Source organism: Mesoplodon mirus (genome assembly GCF_964341445.2).
Source record: "Mesoplodon mirus genome assembly, chromosome: 11".
Lineage (NCBI taxonomy): Eukaryota > Metazoa > Chordata > Mammalia > Artiodactyla > Ziphiidae > Mesoplodon > Mesoplodon mirus.
In genome coordinates this window covers 14,191,349-14,214,233 of record NC_138987.1, presented here as the reverse complement: position 1 = coordinate 14,214,233, position 22,885 = coordinate 14,191,349, and the positions used below count along the sequence as shown (strand labels likewise).

The following is a 22,885-nucleotide window of genomic DNA, read 5'->3' as shown; positions in this document are numbered from 1 at the left end:
GAGAAATAGGTAAACTAAGAAACAAACCAACAAAAATGAAAATAAAATTGTAAAAACAATTGTTCAAACAAGTACAGTAATTTGGAGCTCCTTGGAGGTGGGCAGTCACAACTACATAACCAAAATGCTTTCTCCCCCCAGCTTTATTGACGTGTGACTGACAAATAAAATTGTATACATTTAAGGTGCACAATGGGATGTTTTGATATATGGATACATTGTGAAATGATGACCACAGTCAAACTGTCCCGTTACCCTTTATTCTGTGTGTGGTGAAAACACTTGAGATCTACTCTCTTAGGAAATTTCAAGTAAACAATATAGTATTATTAGCTGTAGTCAAAATACTGTACATTAGGTCTTCAGAACTTACTCATCTTATAACTGAAAGTTTGTACCCTGTAATCAATATCTCCCCATTTTCCTCTACCCCCTAGCCTCTGGCACCCACCTTTCTGTTCTACTCTTTGTTACTATGAGTTCGACGTTTCTTTTTCTTGGATTCCACATATAAGTGAGATCATACGATATTTGACTTTCTGTGTCTGGCTTATTTCATTTAGTCTTCACTTTATTTGAGGAAAATGAATCATCAAAGAGAAGCAAAGTTTAATATTTCTAGCCACTGTTTAGGAAATCAGGGAAATGTGTGTACTATATATTAGAAAAATTTCTGCATAGAATAATATGGAAAAAATACTTTTCCATTTAAAGAAGTAAGCTCCTCATTTCGGCCCTCTCCCAAGAATACTGATAGGGAGGTATTACTACTGCTGTGCAGAATTCTCAGTACATTTCTGCCTTGACTGCTCCCCCATCCTAATGTTTAGTTATGCCTGAGTGAATGATTGAATTTTATGAAAGGTGAATACTCATCAGTAGCAAAGTACTTGATCCTTGAACAACATGCATTTGAAACTGCATGGGTCCACTTATATGTGGGTATTTTTCAATAGTAAGTACTTGCAGTACTCCATGGTCCCAGGTTGGTTGAATCCCCAGATGCTGAGGAACCAGGGATAGGGAAGACTGACTATAAATTATACACAGATGACTCCTGCGTTGCTCAAGGGTCAACTGTATATACAAAGTTAAATTATCAGTTTACTTAATAGCTTTAAAATAAAATGCCTCTTGAAATATAAGTTTCTCAGGGATATTTGGTTTTTATTTTTAATTTATTTTATTGAAGTATAGTTGATTTACATTGTGTTAATTTCAGGTGTACAGCAAAGTGATTCAGTTATACATACATATATATATACACACACACATACACACACATACATTCCTTTTCATATTCTTTTCCATTATGGTTTATCACAGGATATTGAATATAATTCTCTGTGCTATACAGTAGGACCTTATTGTTTAATCCATTCTATATATAGCAGTTTGCATCTGCTAATCCCAAACTCCCACTCCATCCCACTCCCACCTCCCTCCCCCTTGGCAACCACAAGTCTGTTCTCTATGTCTGTGAGTCTGTTTCTGTTTCGTTGATAAGTTCATGTGTCATATTTTAGATACCAGATATAAGTGATATCATATTGTTTGTCTTTCTCTGTCTGACTTCACTTAGTATGGTAATCTCTACGTCTATCCATGTTGCTGCAAATGGCATTATTTTATTTTATGGCTGAGTAGTATTCCATTGTATATATGTGTCACATCTTCTTTATCCATTCATCTGTTGATGGACATTTAGGTTGTTTTCATGTCTTGGCTATTGTAAATAGTGCTGCAGTGAACATTGGGGTGGATGTATCTTTTTGAATTACAGTTTTCTCCTGATATATGTCCAGGGGTGGGATTGCAGGATCATATGGCAACTCTATCTTTAGTTTTTTGAGGAACTCCATACTGTTTTCCATAGTGACTGCACCAATTTATATTCTCTCAGGGATATTTAAACGTATTAACAGATTTAAGTTTAGTCCTAACCAAATAGACTCCAATAAATTGAGCAAAATCATCCATACAGATGTTTGTATATAACTGATCCAAAAAAAAATGCTGCCCTGGTGAAATTATTTTGCAATTATTATAGAAGTCTGTATTAATATATATTTTTAAACTATCAAAGAACATATATAAAAATTATAAAATTAAAAGTTCTGAAAAATGTACAATATTCAGCTTTGGCTTGGAATAGGGAACAAACTTACCTCCATATACGTGATATTTGAAAAATTATTAAAGTGTTGGAGAGATGGCGTCAGAGTCTTCACCAGTGATGTAACAGCTTTCTTGAAGTGCTGTGACCGTATGAGGTGGTGAAGACGACAGGATTTCGAATTGGACAAACCTGAGTTTTCGTCCTGATCTCACCACTTAGAAGTCACTGAATCTCTCTCTACCTCAGTTTCTTCATCTTCAGAATTAGGATAGATGAAACTTAAATTTTGTTTGTGGTAAGCTAGACAAAATGTTTGGTACATAGTAAATGTTCAGTAAGTGGAAGCTGTTATTCACTGTATTGTTCAGAAAGCACAAGCATCTGCATACACATTCAGACATCCTGCCTGATGGTGCTGATGAACTACAGTATGTACTCTATTTAAAGCCAGGCCCTATGCTTGAGACAGGATCTCACCCCTTCCTGTCTTCTCGAGGACATCTGATGTCTCTCTGTTCTGACCCACAGTGCCAATTGCACCTCCTACTGGATCATCCCCATAGGCATACAGACATCCTGGTATTTTTACCATCTTATAAATAAGACCTTCACCTCCCCCCAACCTAATTCCTCACCAACTCCCATCTCACTTTGTTTTTACTTATTTCTTTGTTCATTTATTTATTTGCTCTCCTTTGAAGGACACCTCTTTAAAAGAGCTGTCTATATGCACTGGTTTTTTAAATTTTTTATTTATTTAAAAAATTTTTTTACATCTTTATTGGAGTATAATTGCTTTACAATGGTGTGTTAGTTTCTGCTTTATAACAAAGTGAATCAGTTATACATATGCATATGTTCCCATATCTCTTCCCTCTTGCGTCTCCCTCCCTCCCACCCTTCCTATCCCACCCCTCTAGGTGGTCACAAAGCACCGAGCTGATCTCCCTGTGCTATGTGGCTACTTCCCACTAGCTATCTACCTTACGTTTGGTAGTGTATATATGTCCATGCCACTCTCTCACTTTGTCACAGCTTACCCTTCCCCCTCCCCATATCCTCAAGTCCATTCTCTAGTAGGTCTCTGTCTTTATTCCTATCTTACCCCTAGGTTCTTCATGACATTTTTTTTTCTTAAATTCCATATATATGTGTTAGCATACGGTATTTGTCTTTCTCTTTCTGACTTCTTCACTCTGTATGACAGACTCTAGGTCCATCCACCTCATTACAGATAGATCAATTTCATTTCTTTTTATGGCTGAGTAATATTCCATTGTATATATGTGCCACATCTTCTTTATCCATTCATCCGATGATGGACACTTAGGTTGTTTCCATCTCCTGGCTATTGTAAATAGAGCTGCAATGAACATTTTCATACATGACTCTTTTAGAATTACGGTTTTCTCAGGGTATATGCCCAGTAGTGGGATTGCTGGGTCATATGGTAGTTCTATTTGTAGTTTTTTAAGGAACCTCCACACTGTTCTCCATAGTGGCTGTACCAATTCATATTCCCACCAGCAGTGCAAGAGTGTTCCCTTTTCTCCACACGCTCTCCAGCATTTATTGTTTCTAGATTTTTTGCTGATGGCCATTCTGACTGGTGTGAGATGATATCTCATTGTAGTTTTTTTTTGTTTGTTTGTTTTTTGTTTTTGCGGTACGCGGGCCTCTCACTGTTGTGGCCTCTCCTGTTGCGGAGCACAGGCTCCAGACGCGCAAGCTGAGTGGCCATGGCTCACGGGCCTAGCCACTCCATGGCATGTGGGATCTTCCCGGACCGGGGCACAAACCCGTGTCCCCTGCATCGGCAGGTGGACTCTCAACCACTGCGCCACCAGGGAAGCCCCCTCATTGTAGTTTTGATTTGCATTTCTCTAATGATTAATGATGTTGAGCATTCTCTCATGTGTTTGTTGGCAATCTGTATATCTTCTTTGGAGAAATGTCTATTTAGGTCTTCTGCCCATTTTTGGATTGGGTTGTTTGTTTTTTTGTTATTGAGCTGCATGAGCTGCTTGTAAATTTTGGAGATTAATCCTTTGTCAGTTACTTCATTTGCAAATATTTTCTCCCATTCTGAGGGTTGTCTTTTTGTCTTGTTTATGGTTTCCTTTGCTGTGCAAAAGCTTTGAAGTTTCATTAGGTCCCATGTGTTTATTTTTGTTTTTATTTCCATTTCTCTAGGAGGTGGGTCAAAAAGGATCTTGCTGTGATTTATGTCATAGAGTGTTCTGCCTATGTTTTCCTCTAAGAGTTTGATAGTGTCTGGCCTTACATTTAGGTCTTTAATCCATTTTGAGCTTATTTTTGTGTATGGTCTTAGGGAGTGTTCTAATCTCATACTTTTACATGTACCTGTCCAGTTTTCCCAGCACCACTTATTGAAGAGGCTGTCCTTTCTCCACTATACATTCCTGCCTCCTTTATCAAAGATAAGGTGACCATATATGCGTGGGTTTATCTCTGGGCTTTCTATCCTGTTCCATTGATCTATCTTTCTGTTTTTGTGCCAGTACCATAGTGTCTTGATTACTGTAGCTTTGTAGGATAGTCTGAAGTCAGGGAGCCTGATTCCTCCAGCTCCGGTTTTCTTTCTCAAGATTGCTTTGGCTATTCAGGGTCTTCTGTGTTTCCATACAAATTGTGAAGTTTTTTGTTCTAGTTCTGTGAAAAATGCCAGTGGTAGTTTGATAAGTATTGCATTGAATCTGTAGATTGCTTTGGGTAGTAGAGTCATTTTCACAATGTTGATTCTTCGAATCCAAGAACATGGTATATCTCTCCATCTATTTGTATCATCTTTAATTTCTTTCATCAGTGTCTTATAATTTTCTGCATACAGGTCTTTTGTCTCCTTAGGTAGGTTTATTCCTAGATATTTTATTCTTTTTGTTGCAATGGTAAATGGGAGTGTTTTCTTGATTTCACTTTCAGATTTTTCATCATTAGTGTATAGGAATGCCAGAGATTTCTGTACGCACTGGTTTTAATCACTCACCTCTCATGCTCTATTAAATCCACTCCTGCCTGGCCTTTCCCAAACTGCTTCAATAAAAATGCTCTTGTTAATGTCACCAGTGACTATGCTGCTAAATCCAATGATCAGTTCTCAGTCCTCATCTTACTTGACCTATTGCGAGTATTTGATGTAGTTTCATAGTTTAACCTTCTCCTTAAGGTACTTTTACTTTTTCTTTTTTTCTTTTTTTTTTAACTTGGGTTCTTCCTACTCCTCTGGCTCCTCTCTCAGGCTCCTTTGTGTGTTCTAAATCTTTTGCCAGACCTCTTAAGGTTAGAGCACCATAGGACCCAGTTCTTTGTTCTTTTTTCTGATTGTACTCACTCCCTTGATCGTCTCATCCACTCTTTTGCTTAAAATTCCATTTATATATCAAAAGCTGTCATATTTATATATCCAGCCCAAACTTCCCTCCTCAATCCAGATAGAAATATCCTGACCTAGTTTCAACACTAGGATGTCTCAAAACACATCTCAAACTGAGCACACTCAAAACTTAACTCCAGATCTGCCCCCCAAATCTTCTCTACCCCTCAGCCTTCCCCATATCACTTGATGGCAACACCATCCTTCCAGTTGCTCAGACCAGAATCCTTGGAGTTGTCTTTGACTCTCTCTCAAAACACTCTCCAACTGTCAGGAAATCCTATCGGCTCAATCTTCAGGAGGCATCCAGAATCTAACCACCTCTGGGCAATGCGCTGCTACGACCCTTTCTTGCTTGGATTATAGCAATAGCCCCAAATTGGTCACTCTGTTTCTACCTATTGTTAGCCTAAAGTCACAGCAATTAAAGTGGTCTCTTTTTTTTTGGAAATAATTTATATTTTTAGAGCAGTTCATAGCAAAATTGAGAGGAAGGTACAGAGATTTCCCCAGTGCCCCCTGCCCCCCACACATGCATGGCCTCCTCCGTTATCAACATCCCCACCAGGGTGGTGCATTTGTTGCAACTGAGGAACCTACCCTGACACATCTTAATCACCCAGAGCCCATAGTCTACACTAGTGTTTACTCTTGGTGTTGAACATTCTATGAGTTTAGACAAATGTATAATTACATGTATTCAGAATTATAGTATCATATAGAGTACTTTCACTGCCCTGAAAATCCTCTGTGCTCTATTCATCCCTTCCCCTCCAACCCCTGGCAACCACTGATCTTTTTACTGTTTCCATAGTTTTGCCTTTTCTAGAATGTCTTAGTAGTTGGAATCAAAACAGTGTATAGCCTTTTCAGATTGGCTTCTTCACTTAGTAATATGCATTTTTTCCCTCTATGTCTTTTTATGGCTTCATAGCTCATTTCTTTTTAGTGCTGAGTAAAAGTCCATTCCCCAGATATACCACAGTTTATTTAACTATTCACCTGCTGAAGGACATCCTGGTTGCTTCCAAATTTTGGCAATTTTGAATAAGCTGCTATAAAAATCAGTGTGCAAGTTTTTGTATAGACACACATTTTCACCTCTTTGGGATAGAACCAAGGAGCATGATTGCTGGATCATATGGTAAGAATATGTTCAGTTTTGTAAGAAACTTCTAAACAGTCTCTTTAAAAAAGTTTTAAATATATCGTATCTCTCCTACGCTCAAAATCCTGCAATGAATCCCTTTTCATTCACCGTAAAAGTCAAAAGTCCAGGTGGGTATACAAGACCCCACGTGATCTGGCCTCTCCATTCTCTCTGACATCATCATCTTCACTGCCCTCCTGGTTTCTTCTTGCTGTTCCTTAAATAAAGCAGATTCCTTAAATTAACCAGTATGCATTTATTTTATAATAATGGGGAAAAAAGATATACTTTCTAAACGTTGTCAGGGTAGTGACATTCCAACTAAGTTTTTTTTCTTCTCCAAATGTTTGATAATGATAATATATTACTTTTATAATAAAATACCTTGAAAGATTCAGTTGAAAACAACACAAAATAGACCTTAGGGCCTTTGCACTAGCTTCTCTGTCTATAATACTCTCCCACAGACATCTGCTTGGATAGTTCCCTTAGCTCCACCTAATCTTTGATAAAACATTGCCTTCCCAATGCGGCCCCATCAGGTATCAGCTCAGTAGTACACTTGGTGCTGCGTGAGGCCTCTGATGCATCGTGAGTGTGACTGTCACCTTGAACCTTAGACCTTCCCGCTAGTAGAGCAGAGTAGGCATCCTAATCCTGATCCCCTTTAGTGTGATCTAATGTTGCTTTTTCCACAGCACACCTTTGACCCACTATACAATCTGGTTATTTATTATGTTCATTGGTTATGGTCTGCCTTCCCTCACTAGAAGTTAAGTTTATGATGGCAGGAATTCTTTTTTTTTTTTTTTTTTTTTTAACTAATATATCCCCAGCATCTAGAACAGTGCCTGGCACACAGTAGCACTAGGTGCTTAATAAATATTTGCTGAATGAATGAATGAGTGAACAAATATGTGTGTAGTTCTTCAGTGTCAGGCATAAGACATGGCAAAGAGAAGTCAACAGAATTTCTGCCCTTATATTTCTTTTCTTTCGTCCAGTCTTATTGAGATATAATTGACATATGCACTGTCTAAGTTTAAGGTGTACAGCATAATTATTTGACTTGTATACATCATTCAGTGACTACCATATTAAGATTACCATATTAAGAACATCTGCCATCTCATATAGATTCAAAATCTATATAAATCCAAAAGAAATAGAAATGTTTTTCCTTGTGATGAGAACTCTTAGGATATACTCTCTTAACTTTCTTATGTAACGTACAGCAGTGTGAATTATATTGATCATGTTGTACATTATGTCCCTAGTACTTATTTATCTTATGACTGGAAGTTTGTACCTTTTGACCACCTTCCTCCAGTTCCCCCTGCCCCACCCCATGCCTTTATATTTCTTAGAGCCTAGAATATGAATATGGTTATTAGTGAGATTGGCCATTTTCAGAGGTCCTTAGGGAGGATTCCAAAATCATATCATGGAAGAGGATCTTGGAGAAATATATTTCAAGGGAGGGTTAGGTCTTAGCAATGACAGTATGAAAGAAAGCTTGAGTTTAAGCAATTATACTTACATACATGAAGGGATATTAGAGGATATTTTATGTGTTGGGGTTGTCCAAAAAGAAGAATCCCCCAAACAAATCATTTACACAATTCAGTTTTCATTTTGATCCAAGGGAGATGATGCTATGAAGAGTGGGACCCCACCATGCTCAAAGTAGCCTTAAACAAAATTAAGCAAGATTACTGCTAAAATACGTAGATTACAGTGGTAAAACAATAAAAGGGTTTTAGTTTTGTTTCGAAGCCACTATTATCTATGTAGGTAGCATTGTAGTCTTAGAAATTTTAGTAAATGATAATTATAATTTGATCCAGTGTAATATCTATTTAGCTTGCAGATATTAATTGAAAATAATAATCCAGTTCCATATAATACATGGATGGTTACATAATAAATAGGAAAGATTTCTAGCCATGTGCAGATGGGCCTTTGTTTAATTTTAAGATGCCATAGATGAATGTTAACTCTTAAAAGAACTCTCACATTTTAAAATATCTTCACATCTCCATGTTTTGCTCATGCTGTTTATTTTTCCTGGAATACTTGTCCTTTCCTTGTCAACTCTTGCAAACTCTTTTTTTTTTTTAACATCTTTATTGGAGTATAATTGCTTTACAATGGTGTGTTAGTTTCTGCTTTATAACAAAGTGAATCAGTTATACATATACATATGTTCCCATATCTCTTCCCTCTTGCGTCTCCCTCCCTCCCACCCTCCCTATCCCACCCCACTAGGTGGTCACAAAGCACCGAGCTGATCTCCCTGTGCTATGTGGCTGCTTCCCACTAGCTATCTACCTTACGTTTGGTAGTGGCTAGGCCCGTGAGCCATGGCCGCTGGGCCTGCGCTTCCGGAGTCTGTGCTCCACAACGGGAGAGGCCACAACAGTGAGAGGCCCGCGTACCACAAAAAAAAAAAAAAAAAGTGACTCTGGCTGGATTTGAGGACAAAAGAATAGTTTTCTTCGACATATATAGGCAAACTCTTCTTTTGTCCTCAAATCCAGCCAGAATCACATTTTCTCTCTGGCTTTTCTTGGCATTGTCTTTCTGCCACGAATTCTCTCCCTTAAGGTCAACGGATTAATTTTTTCCTCCTCTGAGTTCCCAAAGCATTTATCACAGGGTGTGGGTGTCACTTACTTACCTGCATCTGCATTTCAATGGTGTCTTATCACCTTTGTTTCTCTAGTGACTGGCTCAGTCCCTGTCTCATAATACAGGCTCAATAAACAGGTATCAAATTTGAAGCATTACACTCTTTTTTTTTTTACCTTGGTCGCTGATTCATCCAGCAAATATTTATTAAGAGCTTTTTATATTCAAGGTTCTGTTATGTGTTGTAAAGATACTGAAGAAAATAAATAGATGCCCAGATTTTTAAAAACATAAAATATAGTGTAAAAGAAAAAATAAGCCATGCACAAAGGTAACTATTTTACATATTTGAAAGAGTTATTTTCAAAGAGAGGTGTCTTGGGGGGCGTGTGAGTGTGGGTTCATGCTAGGATTCAAGAATGTCTTCCCATTGACTAAGAAAATATTTTTCCTTATTAAATGGCTGAAAAGCTGTGATTCAAAACAACGATTCTTTTGATGTCTCACAAATTAGGTTAAATTCTGTCCTATATCTAAATCTCTCTCTCTCCCCCTCACTTTAACTGGGTGTACTATTAGATTATTGGATTAAAGCACTGCTCAGGGTTTTGCTGCTACTTGCCAAACAGTCTACATTTAAAGTAGAGAAAGTTTCTTTTGGTGCCTTCAGGTATGAATTTTATGCATTCCCTAGTTTTTAGAAAACACCTTAAGTGATAAATCCTTCACATGTTGCTACAAGTTCATTCCTAATTGCCATTGGGGAATTGCCCGTAGAAAGCTTTTGACAAAAGTTAACAATACTGTCATTGAAATGAAAAATCCAAACCATATTTTAACAGAAAATTTTTTAAAAATTTGGTCAGCATAGTTTGAATGCTCAGCATTGAATTGCATCTAATTGTATTTAAGCCAGTAGCGTTAAAAAAAAAAAAAAGTAGATTCCCTTTTCCACATTAAGGCAGAAGATGTTAATTGTTAATAGTTTTAGTGACTACAGATTTTCACTGATGATCACCAGCATTTTTTCTGTTTTCATTTAGACTTGGATTATCACTTGCATTTATCTTCAACTGCTACTGTTTAATCCTCTCGTCAAAACTCAAGGGATCTGCAGGAACCGTGTGACTGACGATGTGAAAGACGTTACAAAATTGGTAAGTAAGGAATGCTTTCAATTGCTGTGACTCTTTTTCTTGTACTTTTTGAAAAATATTTCCTTTTTTCTTGCCCCAAATTAGTATTTTTTCGAAGACCAGGAGAGAAGTCACTGAGTTATTCTAAAGAGTTTGTAGAGAGCAGGTAGGGAGATATTTAAGGTCATGGAGCATCTTGTTGGTAAAGTTGGCCCGTTACACCCCACGGAAGTGGCTTTGTTTCTTTGCTGGTCTTTTCATCTCCTTCACAGGCAGTGAAGGACACTGGCGAGTTCTCTGTGTGCTGATGTGCCAGCACTAGCTTGTTCCCCATTATCTCTTAAAAGTGTTTTGTTTCCCTTCCACATGCCTTCCTACTCTTCTCTAACGAGCCTAACAAAAGATCTGAGATGGTCTTTCTCCCCTTTCCAACAGCTTGAAGACCCTGTCACATGCGGGTGGGTGTTTGTCCCCTCAGTAAACACAGTTGGAGTCATTTTTGGCCAAATGTTGACCAGATTCATCTCCCACATCCATCACATTGGAACTCTTCCCTCAGGAAAAGCCGTTTTACACTGGTGCCCCTTGGTCACTGCCGGCTTCGTGCCATGCTTCTCTTAAGATGCAAACCACAGAGACGGAGAGCATAACACAGCATCTGAAATGCCTTCCTCCCAACTCTCACGATCTAGCGGTGATTGTACATGCTCACTTGAGCTGTAGTGTGTGCTTTCAAGATGAACAAAGTTTGAGAAGCAGTTTTCTAAGTTCCTGGTTCAAAAGAGCCAAATGGCCCTCAGTTATTTGAATATTGTCTAGGGAACAGATGTGATGTGAGAATAGGAAAGAAATGAGGAATGTAGTATGTAGAAAGAAAGAAAAGTATATTTTTTGAGATATTTATCTTCCCTATTTTGATATGCATCTCCTGGTTTATATGTTTTATTTTGGGTTCATAGCCAAACTCCAAAACAGAGTTTAATGCTACGATCTGAGTCTTGCTGGCTTAGTCTCAATGCAGAATTAAGAATACACACACACACACACACACACACACACACACACACACACACACACACACACACACACACCCCATGCAGATTTCTTTGGATACTTACAAAGTCCAGGTTTAAAAAAATTCTCTGGTGCAGTGCCTGAAGATGTATCACCATGTTTTATTTGAGGAGCTGGTGACCAAAGCAATGCAACATTTGCCTACTATATGCCCAGCTAGGTATAAGGATGGGGGTGGGGTGATGAAGTACTTTTTTCAAAACATGTATCATGATCCTTTCCCTCAAGCTGCATGTTAGTTTGTGAACCAAGAAACTATATTAAAAAGAAAATGTTTATATTCGAAATTTTGTATCAATAGAAGGCACTCATGAAATGTTTGTTCGATGAAGTAAGGATGTGTACCACTGTGCAGCATCATAATCACCTGTGGGGCTTACGAAAATCATAGGTGTCTGGGCCCCACTGATTCAGCAGGTCTGAAGGCATCTACATTTATAGACATTCCTTGAAGGAGGTTTAAGAACCAGTGCTCTAGATGGTCTATTCTGTCACAGTTTAGAGACCAAAATATTGTGACCTTGATTTAATCTCATTTCTTACTATGAGTAGTTTTATCTATGTTGTATGGATTTATATAAATGTTAGATTAATACAAGGCTTAAAGTAGGCCACAACTGGGAAATTACAGCTCTCATGGGGCTGCTGGTTGAACCATGGAGCTAAGATGAGCAGGGGAGGTCTGAAGTGGTCCTAGGTGTCCAGTTTCAAATATGTGGGCAAGGAGTCATAGATGGAAGGTGATGGTGTATCTGACCACACGCTGAGCATGTCCAAAATTAAAATGCTATTTAAGAAAAATTACTTATAGTCATTATTTTTTACTGTTTGAGGAATGCTACTTAATGAGCACCACTTCCTGTGAAATGTCAAACCGATATTTTCAAGTGGCATAAGTAGGTATTATAAGCACCTTCCAAGATTTTCCACTCTTGTCTTTGACCATCTGCATATTTTCAGTCTGTTACCTATCAGTTGATACAGTGAAAAATGGCAGGAAGCATGGAGAAAGAAGTGCCTGGGAAGAGATACTTATTAACACTAAAATATAATTCCTTCCCCCAAGGGCAAATGTAAAAAATCATTAAACTGAAAAAAGTCTTTCTGTCAACCCTCGAGCACCTGACTCAGAGGGGAACTTTTTAATTTCAAGAGTTGATCTAAATGAAATTAGTGTGTTTACTTTGGATTATCGGGGGGGAAAAAATCAAGTTAGTAACAAAAAAGGACTTAGAAGATCACTTCTAACTGAATAAAGACCTACTTAATGCCCAGCCAGTATTTCACAGAGTAGGACACTGAAAGATATAAAATAATCCCTGGTCTCAGAGTGTTTATAATCTAGTTTGGGAGCTAACCCATCTCTATGAATATATGAGTGCATATCACTCAGTCTGCAATAACCACACATAAATGGATACCATTTGAAAGATTTTCTGGTATAGCGTGGGACCCAACCTATGCTAATTTATTGGTTCAAAGAATGGATTTTAGAAGCTGGCACACTTGCTCTTTGACCTTAGATAAGTAACTACGTTTCTAAATCTCAGTTCTTACTTACCATTTTTTAGTGTAGATTAAATAAGAGAATGTATATATAAATTTTTTACCACAGTTATTATCACATAACCTCTCTGTGCCTCAGTTTCCTCATCAGTGTAATAGATTAACAGTACAGTTGACCTTTGAACAACACGGGGGTTAACAGTGGAACATCATTCTCACAGCTTGTAGTTGGCCCTCTCTATACAAGCTTCCTGCCTAGCTGTGGTTCTGCATCTGCAGATCCAACCGACCATGGATCATGTAGTACTGCCATACTTAACTGTTAAAAAAAAAAAAATGGGTATGAGTAGACCCATGTAGTTCAAACCCATGTTGTTCAAGGGTCAACTGTACTTAACCGCATAGAGTAACTTTAAAGATTAAATAAGTGAATAGAACAGTGCTAGGAACATACATAGCAAGTGCCTGCTAAATACTGTCTGTCAGTAATGGTGGTGGTGGCATTTGTGGGGTCATAGGATACTGGAGTCGGAAGGGAATTTAGAAACAATCTAGACAAAGTACTTCAGAAAGAGGAAAACTGAGACCCAAGAGTGGTGAAGCCCAGCTTCTGGTCCCATTACCTGTGCTGTATCTTCTAGGACAGTGGTTTTCAAACTGGCTTCAAGAGCCCACCTTGCCTCCCTGCTTTTATTATTTATGTGTCTGGGTTTCTAAATAAGACTTGGCTTGAAAAAACAATTGAGCTTATGAAAAAATGTTTGCAAGCCACTGCTTTAAATCAGCGTTTGTGGGATATCATTTGAGAACCATCCAGTCACAATCTCTTAGGGTATGTGTTAAAAGTATAGCTATCAGGGCCCTGCTTCAGAAATACGGAATCACAGCTTGTGGAGATGAGATGTAGGAATGTTAATGTTTCTGACTAATATGCCAGGTGATAGTTATTTGCATAGAAGTGGCAGGACCGCTTAGGCCATAATACTTACAATATTGGGTTGTTTCCATGTCTGAAAAGAAGCTGTGTTCCCATCCTTAGCCTAAAACTCATTAATTTCACTAATTCAAGCAGCAACATGAGTGACTTTTGAGTTTTATGGATATAGATCATCACAGCCTCTCTCTAGAGAACAGTGGGGCAAAAAAGCATCTTCAAGAGTAGGTCAGGCTTACCGGGGTGTTTGAATACCAGCTCTGCTATTACCCAGCTGTGTGACCTTGGACAAATAAGTCCCTGGACCTTTCTGGGATTCCACTTCTGGTTTTGAAAATGAGGAACTAGAACATGATCAATACTTAGTTCTTAATCTAGGATTCATAAACTTTGACATTCTTGCAAATGTCAAATAAGAAGAGCATGTATAACTTTCATCTGCTTCCCAGAGACGTCTGTGACACCCAAAAAGATAAGAACTGCTAAATCCGATAACTTGGGAGACCCTTTTTAGCTCTGAGATTCTTTTATTCCACGGAGATACTTTTTTAGGTTGTACCTTTTGGAAAGATTCAGTTATGCCTTGACAAAAGGAGGTTATATCGAACAAGAGGATCTGGTTTCTTTGCAGACATAACTTTGGTACCTTTTATTAGAGAAAAAGAAAGTGGGTTGAGAGTACCCTTTGGCCTTGTTTTTCATAGTAATTTCTTCAGCTGAAATCATTCCTTTTCCCATTCTACCAGTTCTTCCTTTGCTTTAGGTGGCACCTTGCACTGTGCCCACAAACATTAACTTTGTTTGCTTGGGGTGATTCTCATGTCACAGAAGCACACGATTTATGACTTTACTGTCATTTTCTTTTAAATTTCTTATTGGACACTTTGTACTGCGCCTGCAATCCCCATGGTTTTCATTTGAAATCCTTCTGGCATGTTTACTCAGCATAATAGTTCATCTATTTACAGAACATTTTGCTTTGTTTCCAAAAAATGTTGCAGGACTTGTTTTAAATGGCAAACTCAGACCTACCTAAAGAAAGGGTCAAGTATCTGGGAAGGGGATGAATGAAACTCTAAAAACTTGTATCTATGGGATGGTTCAGCTGTAGCTTTCAATGATTGTTAAGTGTTAATATAAGGAGGAATCCACATATTGAAATAGTTCAAATTAATTTTTCCTTTTGTTCTTCCTGCTTTCCTTTCATTTGTGATATTTTTTCCTCCATTTGGGGGAATTTAATTGAATATGACTTTGTTGCTTTTTTAAAAACCTTTTTATCTTTAACTATCTATTGAGTAATTATTTGTCTTCCTCAAAATGTTTAAGGCAGGTTGCTGTCCCAGCCCCATCTTGTAAAGGTGAAATTACTCTGTCTTTTCAAGCTCAGTCTACAAATCAGTAGAGTAGAATTAAAAGTCAAGAATTCGTGGTTTTCCGGGTTTTGAAGTAGGCACTTATTTTAAGTAGATTATATTAATACATGACTCTTAGAGTTTAAAATAATAGAAGATTATAAAAATATAGTTAGATAACAAATTTCACACTTTGAATGGACAGTTTTGAATGATGCGGAATTTTTATTCTTCTTCAAATACGATGTTCTTTGGATAGAATTACCACTGCCTTAAAATGGAAGATTGGAGTCTCTGAGACTTCCCATTTCCAGGTGAACTCTGAGTTTTATTAAGCATACCTTCTCTTTAAAAGCAGAGGTCTCACATAATTTTGTTTGACCCTTGAAGAACAATGGTTTGATAGCTGGAGAGTTTTTAAAGTTTATTTTGATTAGTTTGCAATATTTAGCATTTAAATTTCTGCTTCTGTGGTCAGTAGAAAATTTTTTTCTCTGTTTTAAGCTAAATTTAGGACTTATAGTATGCAAAGAAAGGACAGCAGCGTATTAGAAATAATAGGCTCCTGCTCCTTGACTTTTTAAAGTAATCATTATTGTGTGAGTATCCAGGTACCATGCAAAGCACTTTGTATGGATTCTCTCTTTTAGTCATCACAGCCCTAGGAGGTAATTATTTTTACCAACAGCTTATTGATTAGGAAGCTGAGGCCTGGTGATGGTTAGTAACCTGACAATCCTCACCTGGAAATAGGGAGCTGAATAGAGGTTTGAACCCCTAACTGCCCATCTCTAGAGCATAAGAACCCAGTTCATAATTCATGATATTTTAACTTAAGATGTCAATATCAACTGCAATTTAAGAATTAGCATTCTATCCTCTTGAATTTTATTACCTAGGTAGGAGTCACCTTATCTTATGATTAGGAAACAGTCATATTATAGAAGTTCAATTAGTACTACTTAATTGGAATCCACATTATAAGGTGTGTCTATGAAATAAACCAAAAATGTTTTTAATCTCTTCTATCTGAAAGGAGAATGAGGGTCATCTAACTTCATTTAGATATTCTTCACTGAGAAAATATGACCCAGAAAAGTCTTTGAGTTGTCATGTTAATATTTTCTAAATCACTAATTGAGTTGTTATTAAAGGGAAAAAAAAGGGTAATTAACCTGGTTAGTTAGATTTTTAGTCAGTATTAACAAGAGATGGCTTATAAGGAGAAATAAAAAGACAAAAAGCTGGGACTTCCCGGGGAAGATCCCACACGCTGCGGAGCAACTAAGCCCGTGCGCCACAACTACTGAGCCTGTGCTCTAGAGCCCGTGAGCCACAACTACTAAAGCCCGCGTGCCTCCAGCCCATGCTCCGCAGCAAGAGAAGCCACCGCAATGAGAAGCCCCCGCACCGCAATGAAGAGTAGCCCCTGCTCGCCACAACTAGAGAAAGCATGCGTGGAGCAATGAAGACCCAATGCAGCCAAATAAATAAATTAATTTTTTTAAAAAGGCAAAAATCTTTGTCCTGTGTTATTTCTGAAGACTGAACCACCAGCGTTACACTAAGCTGCTGCAGGAGTGAACTGGGATATTTAAAATATAAACGTAGAAGGTTAGGTTTTTTGCTCTACAGCAGTGATTCTTAAACTTCTCTGGGTCTCCCAACACTCTGAAAACTGGACTCTTTCCTCAGAAAGGTTCACATATGTGCAACATTTTATGTAGTGTCAAGGGAATCATGAGTTATTACTACTGTATTTTGATTCTTATCTGGAACTTGGGAGAAACAACTGAGACAAGTGTGTCTCACTAAAGATGTCCAAGAAGCCACTGATTTCATGAGACTTAGAGACCTCAATGCTATTTGAATCATGAAATCCAAAGATTTTAGATTAAGTGATCTAGAGAGGGAGTTAAATGATCTGACTTTGAGTTCTTTTTCTCCTGAGTCCAAATACCTGCAGGGTATGGTAGGCAGCCAGTGCCTGTTTGGCTTGCAAAGACTTTTTCTTGGCTGAGTTTCCAGCATTTCTACATGCCATTCTCATATACATTTTACCTCCTCATGTCACTGAGTATGGTCAGTCCTTAAGACATCCAAAAAAAGATAACAAATGGGCCCATCTAGTAGTAGAGTCAGCCCATCACAAAGTGACTTGTTTTTGCAGTTTTATGCATTTCATGATCTGGCACAGTACTTAATCCTCACACTCCACACCACAAAGTTCATTGGACCTTTGGAATAATTGGACCTTTGGTAAATTTTCCACCAGTTAGGTTCTATTTTATTTTATTTTTTGCCCTGAACATATTTTACGAGAATAGATTGTTTTTTTTCAAAATCTGTAGCCTTGGTTATGTATCCATTTCACCCTATCAACAGTATGCTTCCCTGGAATCTAAACCACGTCTCTGCTTTTTCAGCTTCCGGTCTCTGTATAAATATTTAATGCATATTCAGTACTTTCCTAGTGGTGTTCTAAACTGGCCCCAGTCTCTATTCTCTCCTTGCTCCAATCCATCCCTCCAAACTCACCTTCCTAAATTTTTTTTTTTTTTTAAGAAGATGTTGGGCGTAAGAGTATATTAATTAATTTATTTTTTGCTGTGTTGCATCTTCGTTTCTGTGTGAGGGCTTTCCCTAGTTGTGGCAAGCGGGGGCCACTCTTCATCGCGCTGCGTGGGCCTCTCACTATTGCGGCCTCTCTTGTTGCGGAGCACAGGCTCCAGATGCGCAGCCTCAGTAGTTGTGGCTCACGGGCCTAGTTGCTCCGCGGCATGTGGGATCCTCCCAGGCCAGGGCTCGAACCCGTGTCCCCTGCATTAGCAGGCAGATTCTCAACCACTGCGCCACCAGGGAAGCCCCCACCTTCCTAAACCGACGGTTATGTTCCCTTCCGGCTTAAACACCTGCAGTGTAGCACCACTGCTGAATTCCAGGAGAAAGGTAAATCAGACGGAATTTTTCATAGTTATCTACTTCACCCTCTTCATCTTACAGATGGTCCCACTGGTCCCGCTGAACCTCACTGCCTCCCTCTTGACCTCCTTGGCCCGACATTCAGGTCCCTCACTGATCATGGCTTTCCCGGGGTATTTCTTACCTCCTACCTGCTAGAGCCTGAATGATCTGTCCCTGGTCTCCCATGTCTTTGTCTTTGCATATAACCCTATACCTAGAATGTCCCACTCCCTTGCAATTAATAATAAACACTCGTACTCATTCACACACCATGCTCAAGCACTGAGTATTTTAAACAAGTTATGTAATCCTTGTTTAGTCTTAATAAATCCACTAGCTCGATTCTATGATTCCCATTTTACACACGTGGAAATTGAGGCTAAAGAAGATTAAGTAGTTTGCCCAAGATCTCTGAGTTAGCACGTGGCAAGACATGGATCCAACCTGAGCAGTGTGTCCCCGGGACCTGTGCTGTGAGCCCTACATCAAACTAACTGCCTCGAAGGAACAGCTTATCTTCCTAGTTCTAGGTCAGAGGCTCCCTCTACTCTTATCAAATTTCCACAGTGCTCAATATACATAAGAGAAACCGAATTTATCACAAGGTTATCTGTGCTTTCTGAATGCTATTTAACATACTATAAATGCTTGGAAAGTCATATAATAATTCATGAAGCAGCCATAAAAATATACAACTTGACTTCCTAATTTCTCTTCCAAATGTAATTGGAAACAAACCAATGCAAGCCAAGAAAGTAATAATGCGGAGACTGATCTGTAGATAACTGTGCTGAGACCAGCACACAAAGCCAAGATTTGTATCCTTACCTCCAATAGGTACTCCTGATGACGGTGACCTTGGGATGCCAGTTAACCTCTCTGTGTTTTCTTCTGTGAAATAGGCTTAATAACACATATTTCTGGGGTCGTGATAGAGACTGTGTATGAAAACTTAAATTGTAAAGCATTTTCCAAAAATAGTATTACTTTTCAGTTCCACCAGAAATATCAGTAAATCAGTTTAATGCAGAAGTTATTATTATATACCCCCCAAGTGGTAAGGTGTGGAGATTTCAGTGTGTTGGTCAGAGAACTTCTTGTAAGGTTTCTTTGACTTCTTTGCACCAATTTTTACATATAGATTACTAATAAGACAGAATTGGCCAGCATATTGCTTACATTTTTTCTGGACTTTCAGCGCATACTCAGATCCTAAGTTATCTGAATACCAGTTTGGTCAATTCTATATTTATTTTCTGATAATGTAAATTGTGCTTAAGGACGGCTAGATTGTCAAGCAGCTTGTGTTCAGAACACCTGCCACTTCTTGCCATGTTTCTCCATCTGGAATGACTTTCATTTACATGGTTTGTTCATAACAAAACAGAATGTTGCTGCTCATTCTGATTCCAGCTTTTAGGTCAGCTATGTCTTCCACTGGGGCTTACATAAAATAACAAGGTCCTTTTGCTTTTCAAAAATGGGGATGAAGATCCACAAGACAAAAGATATTAGGGAAGCATGGTGGGAAGTTTGACCAAGAGGAAGAAAGTTAAATGTAAAGAGTAAGAGAGTCACCCCGAAATTAAAGATAAAAAAATGCCACCTTCTGTGGCAGCCCAGATGTGTTTTCAGTAAGCAGCAAGGACTTTACTGTTTTATTGGGGGTGGCATGAGGAGGGTTGATGGTGAGCCTCACAAGTGGAAAATATCTAGGACAAGTGTGCAGAGAGTAGATCGATGAAAATATGTAGTTGAGCTAAGAGGCAAGGGAGGCTCTGCTGTCAGAGACCTGAGTTCTAGTCCAGACTTAACACGTAGTAATCGTGTGACCTTAGTCAAGTTTCTTGACCTCTTTGAGCCTTAAGTTCTTCATTCATTAAATAGAGATACTATGTGGAAGGGATTCTGAGGCTTGGATGTGATCATGCACCATAAGCCCTTGATAAGCACAGTGCCAGCACATCATAAATATTTGGTAAGTGTTAGGCTGGAGGCTCAGATGAGTGGGAGATGGTACCATTGGAAGTAGAATGGTAGCATGCACCGTGGGATCAGCTACTTCCTTGGCTCCCCTCTGACTGCTTATGCCTTTAACTAGATTCTTTTCTCACCAAATTGTTCTCAGATTCCAGAAGCTATCGGCAAAGCCAAGAAGAAACCACATGGATTGTGTTTTGGGAGGCTTGTCAGAGATGACCTAGTCTGGCAAACATGCACAACATCCCAGCTTACTATGGGGAATAGTAATGATTTTAGAGACAGGCTAAAGGGGAAAATGAGTCCACCAAGGCAAGATAGACCCATTGAGGATATAATAAAGCAAAACCACTTTTTTTATATTGTATATTGTTTTAAGACTCAATGGGCTAACTCAGTTTATACGTATTATAAACGGGCCATATGATACAGATGGAAATTTTATCTGTGCTAGAAGGGTGAGATGTAAGAGGTGGTACTATATGTAGAAAAGGAGACAAGTGAACCTAGAACTCTGTAAGTTACCAGGCTGTGTGCCTTGGAAGTCAGCTGCCAGTATAGCTCTCAGTGAAGAATATGGATTGATTGGCACATTCACTCATCTCAGCTCATAAGTGGACTCTCAGACATGGGTACTTTTATCCCCACTTTACAGATGAGAGAAACCAAAGTACAGTTTAGATTTGTTCCAAATTCCCTGGTTCTAAATCAGGTGCTTGTTCAACTTATGCCACAGTGACTGGTGGAAATGGGTTAGATAGTCTTTGAAAGCCTTTAACAGAAGCTAGGTAAACACTTGAGCCATCTCAAACGTTCAGCACCCACTGAGTGGATTAAGTTATATCACAGAACTGAATCTTTCTAAATTATAATTAAGTGATAAAGCATCTGCCACTCATAAGTATCATTGATCTTTTGAAATTTTGCAGACATTTTTTTCTAGGATCAACGTAGAACAGTAGTTCTCCAACTTGAGCGTACATCAGAGTCACCTGGAGGACTTGTTACATAAGATTCAGTAGGTCTGGTGTGGCCCACGACTGCGTTTCTACAGATTCCCTGGTGACGTTGACATATCACTTGGTAAACCACTTAAAAGAAAAACGTACTGTGTTACTGATCCTTTGGAGGGACAAATAGGAATATAATCCTAGAGGGAAATTTCAAGACCACAGATGGAAATTGAAATTCAAATCATATTTCCAAAACTCAGTAGATTATCCTTAGCCACCCATAACTGAATTTGGAGGAAAAAAGATTTGTATTATCACTTTATTTCTGGAGAGTGCCTTTGATTGCAAAGGGAAATCAAGAATGAAAAATCACTATATATGTAAATATTGAAATTCAGTAGTAACTAAAAGCATAATAGGTTTGTAGGTGTTTTTCTCCAAACCACTAAAAACAATATGACTGATATGTATGGATTTTCTTACAGATATTTTTTCCTTTTTTTTTTTTTTTTTTTTTTTTGGTCTCTGTAGGTGGCAAATCTTCCAAAAGACTATAAGATAACCCTCAAATATGTCCCCGGGATGGACGTTTTGGTATGTAAACCGTACATTTCTGGATTTCATTTTGGTAGCTGACAAAAGAGATGGGATCATTCATATTGAGATAGGAAATTATCTGCCATTTAGGAGTTTGCTAATTGTCAGAATTTGAAGAAGTTATCTTTGGAGTTTGACTTACATATTTTTTTTCCTCAGGCAACTGCTAAACTTTAGTTTTGGATGAGCATTTCAGCACATGTGTCTTACACCTGTACTCCCAAAGTAAATAAGATCACCTTCCTTAGAGCTAGCCATTGATTTCTCTCTTTCCTTCAGTCTTCCCCCAAAAAAGGCTTGAGTGTAAAATTATTTAAATTACTTTCATACCTGAAAAGGTCCTATATAAGTCTCCTATTTAATTTGAGTTAATTTGAGAACCCAAAATGTTTTATCTCTGAATTTATTTGCAATGTGATTGATTCTTAAAACCTTACAATAAAAATATGTGGCTATGATTATAGGTACTCCTTTATTACTGTAACTAAGCAATTTTTATCATTACATAGTATCAGTATTCATACATGAAGAAATATTTCGAGCATAAGGAATAATGTAATGCCTGTGTACTCATCACAGAGCTTGTCAAATGGTACCATTGTGCAGTATTTGCTTCAAATGTATTTTTTAATAGTGAATTATGATAAATATAACTAAAGCCCCATATATGCCCCTTTCCTATACCCATTAGTGCTCACTTTGTCTCTTGGGAATAAGTATTCTGAGCTGGAATTTTTCATTCCAATGCATGTTTTCAAGGCTTGACCTGAAGATACCATCCCCTTGGAGCTGTGTTGAGTGCAACAGCCCACAGTAGCCCTGCTCTAATACTTTGATTGCAAACTGTACATCCATTCATAAGATACCAATTTTTTTGCATATTTTATGTTAATGCCATTATACTGCATGTATCACTTTGCAACTTGCTTATATTTTGCAACATGCCTTTGATGTATAACATGTTCCATGTTGATTCATTTTAACTACTGTATTGTTCCTTTGAGTTAATTTAAAATCATTTGGGTTACTCTCTGCTCTGCAACTTGACATCTTTCCATAACTTACCAAAATTACTTATTACACATAGACTTT

The 22,885-nt window shown here is 38.2% G+C and overlaps 1 protein-coding gene across 3 annotated transcripts in view; it reads left to right on the top strand.

The window, feature by feature from the left end:
- The window catches only part of KITLG (KIT ligand), a 107,649-nt gene that overhangs the window by 26,118 nt on the left and 58,646 nt on the right, over positions 1 to 22,885 (top strand). For 2 of the 3 annotated variants that reach the window (XR_014295397.1, XM_082636876.1), the window contains exons 2-3: positions 10,338 to 10,451; positions 21,728 to 21,790. Coding sequence is in view for 1 of the 3 variants with exons in the window: in XM_082636876.1 (XP_082493002.1) it covers positions 10,338 to 10,451; positions 21,728 to 21,790 (177 nt within the window). In the remaining 2 variants the exon portion in view is untranslated. The remainder of the gene's footprint in view (positions 1 to 10,337; positions 10,452 to 21,727; positions 21,791 to 22,885) is intronic. The other variant, XR_014295396.1, reaches the window with a different exon arrangement.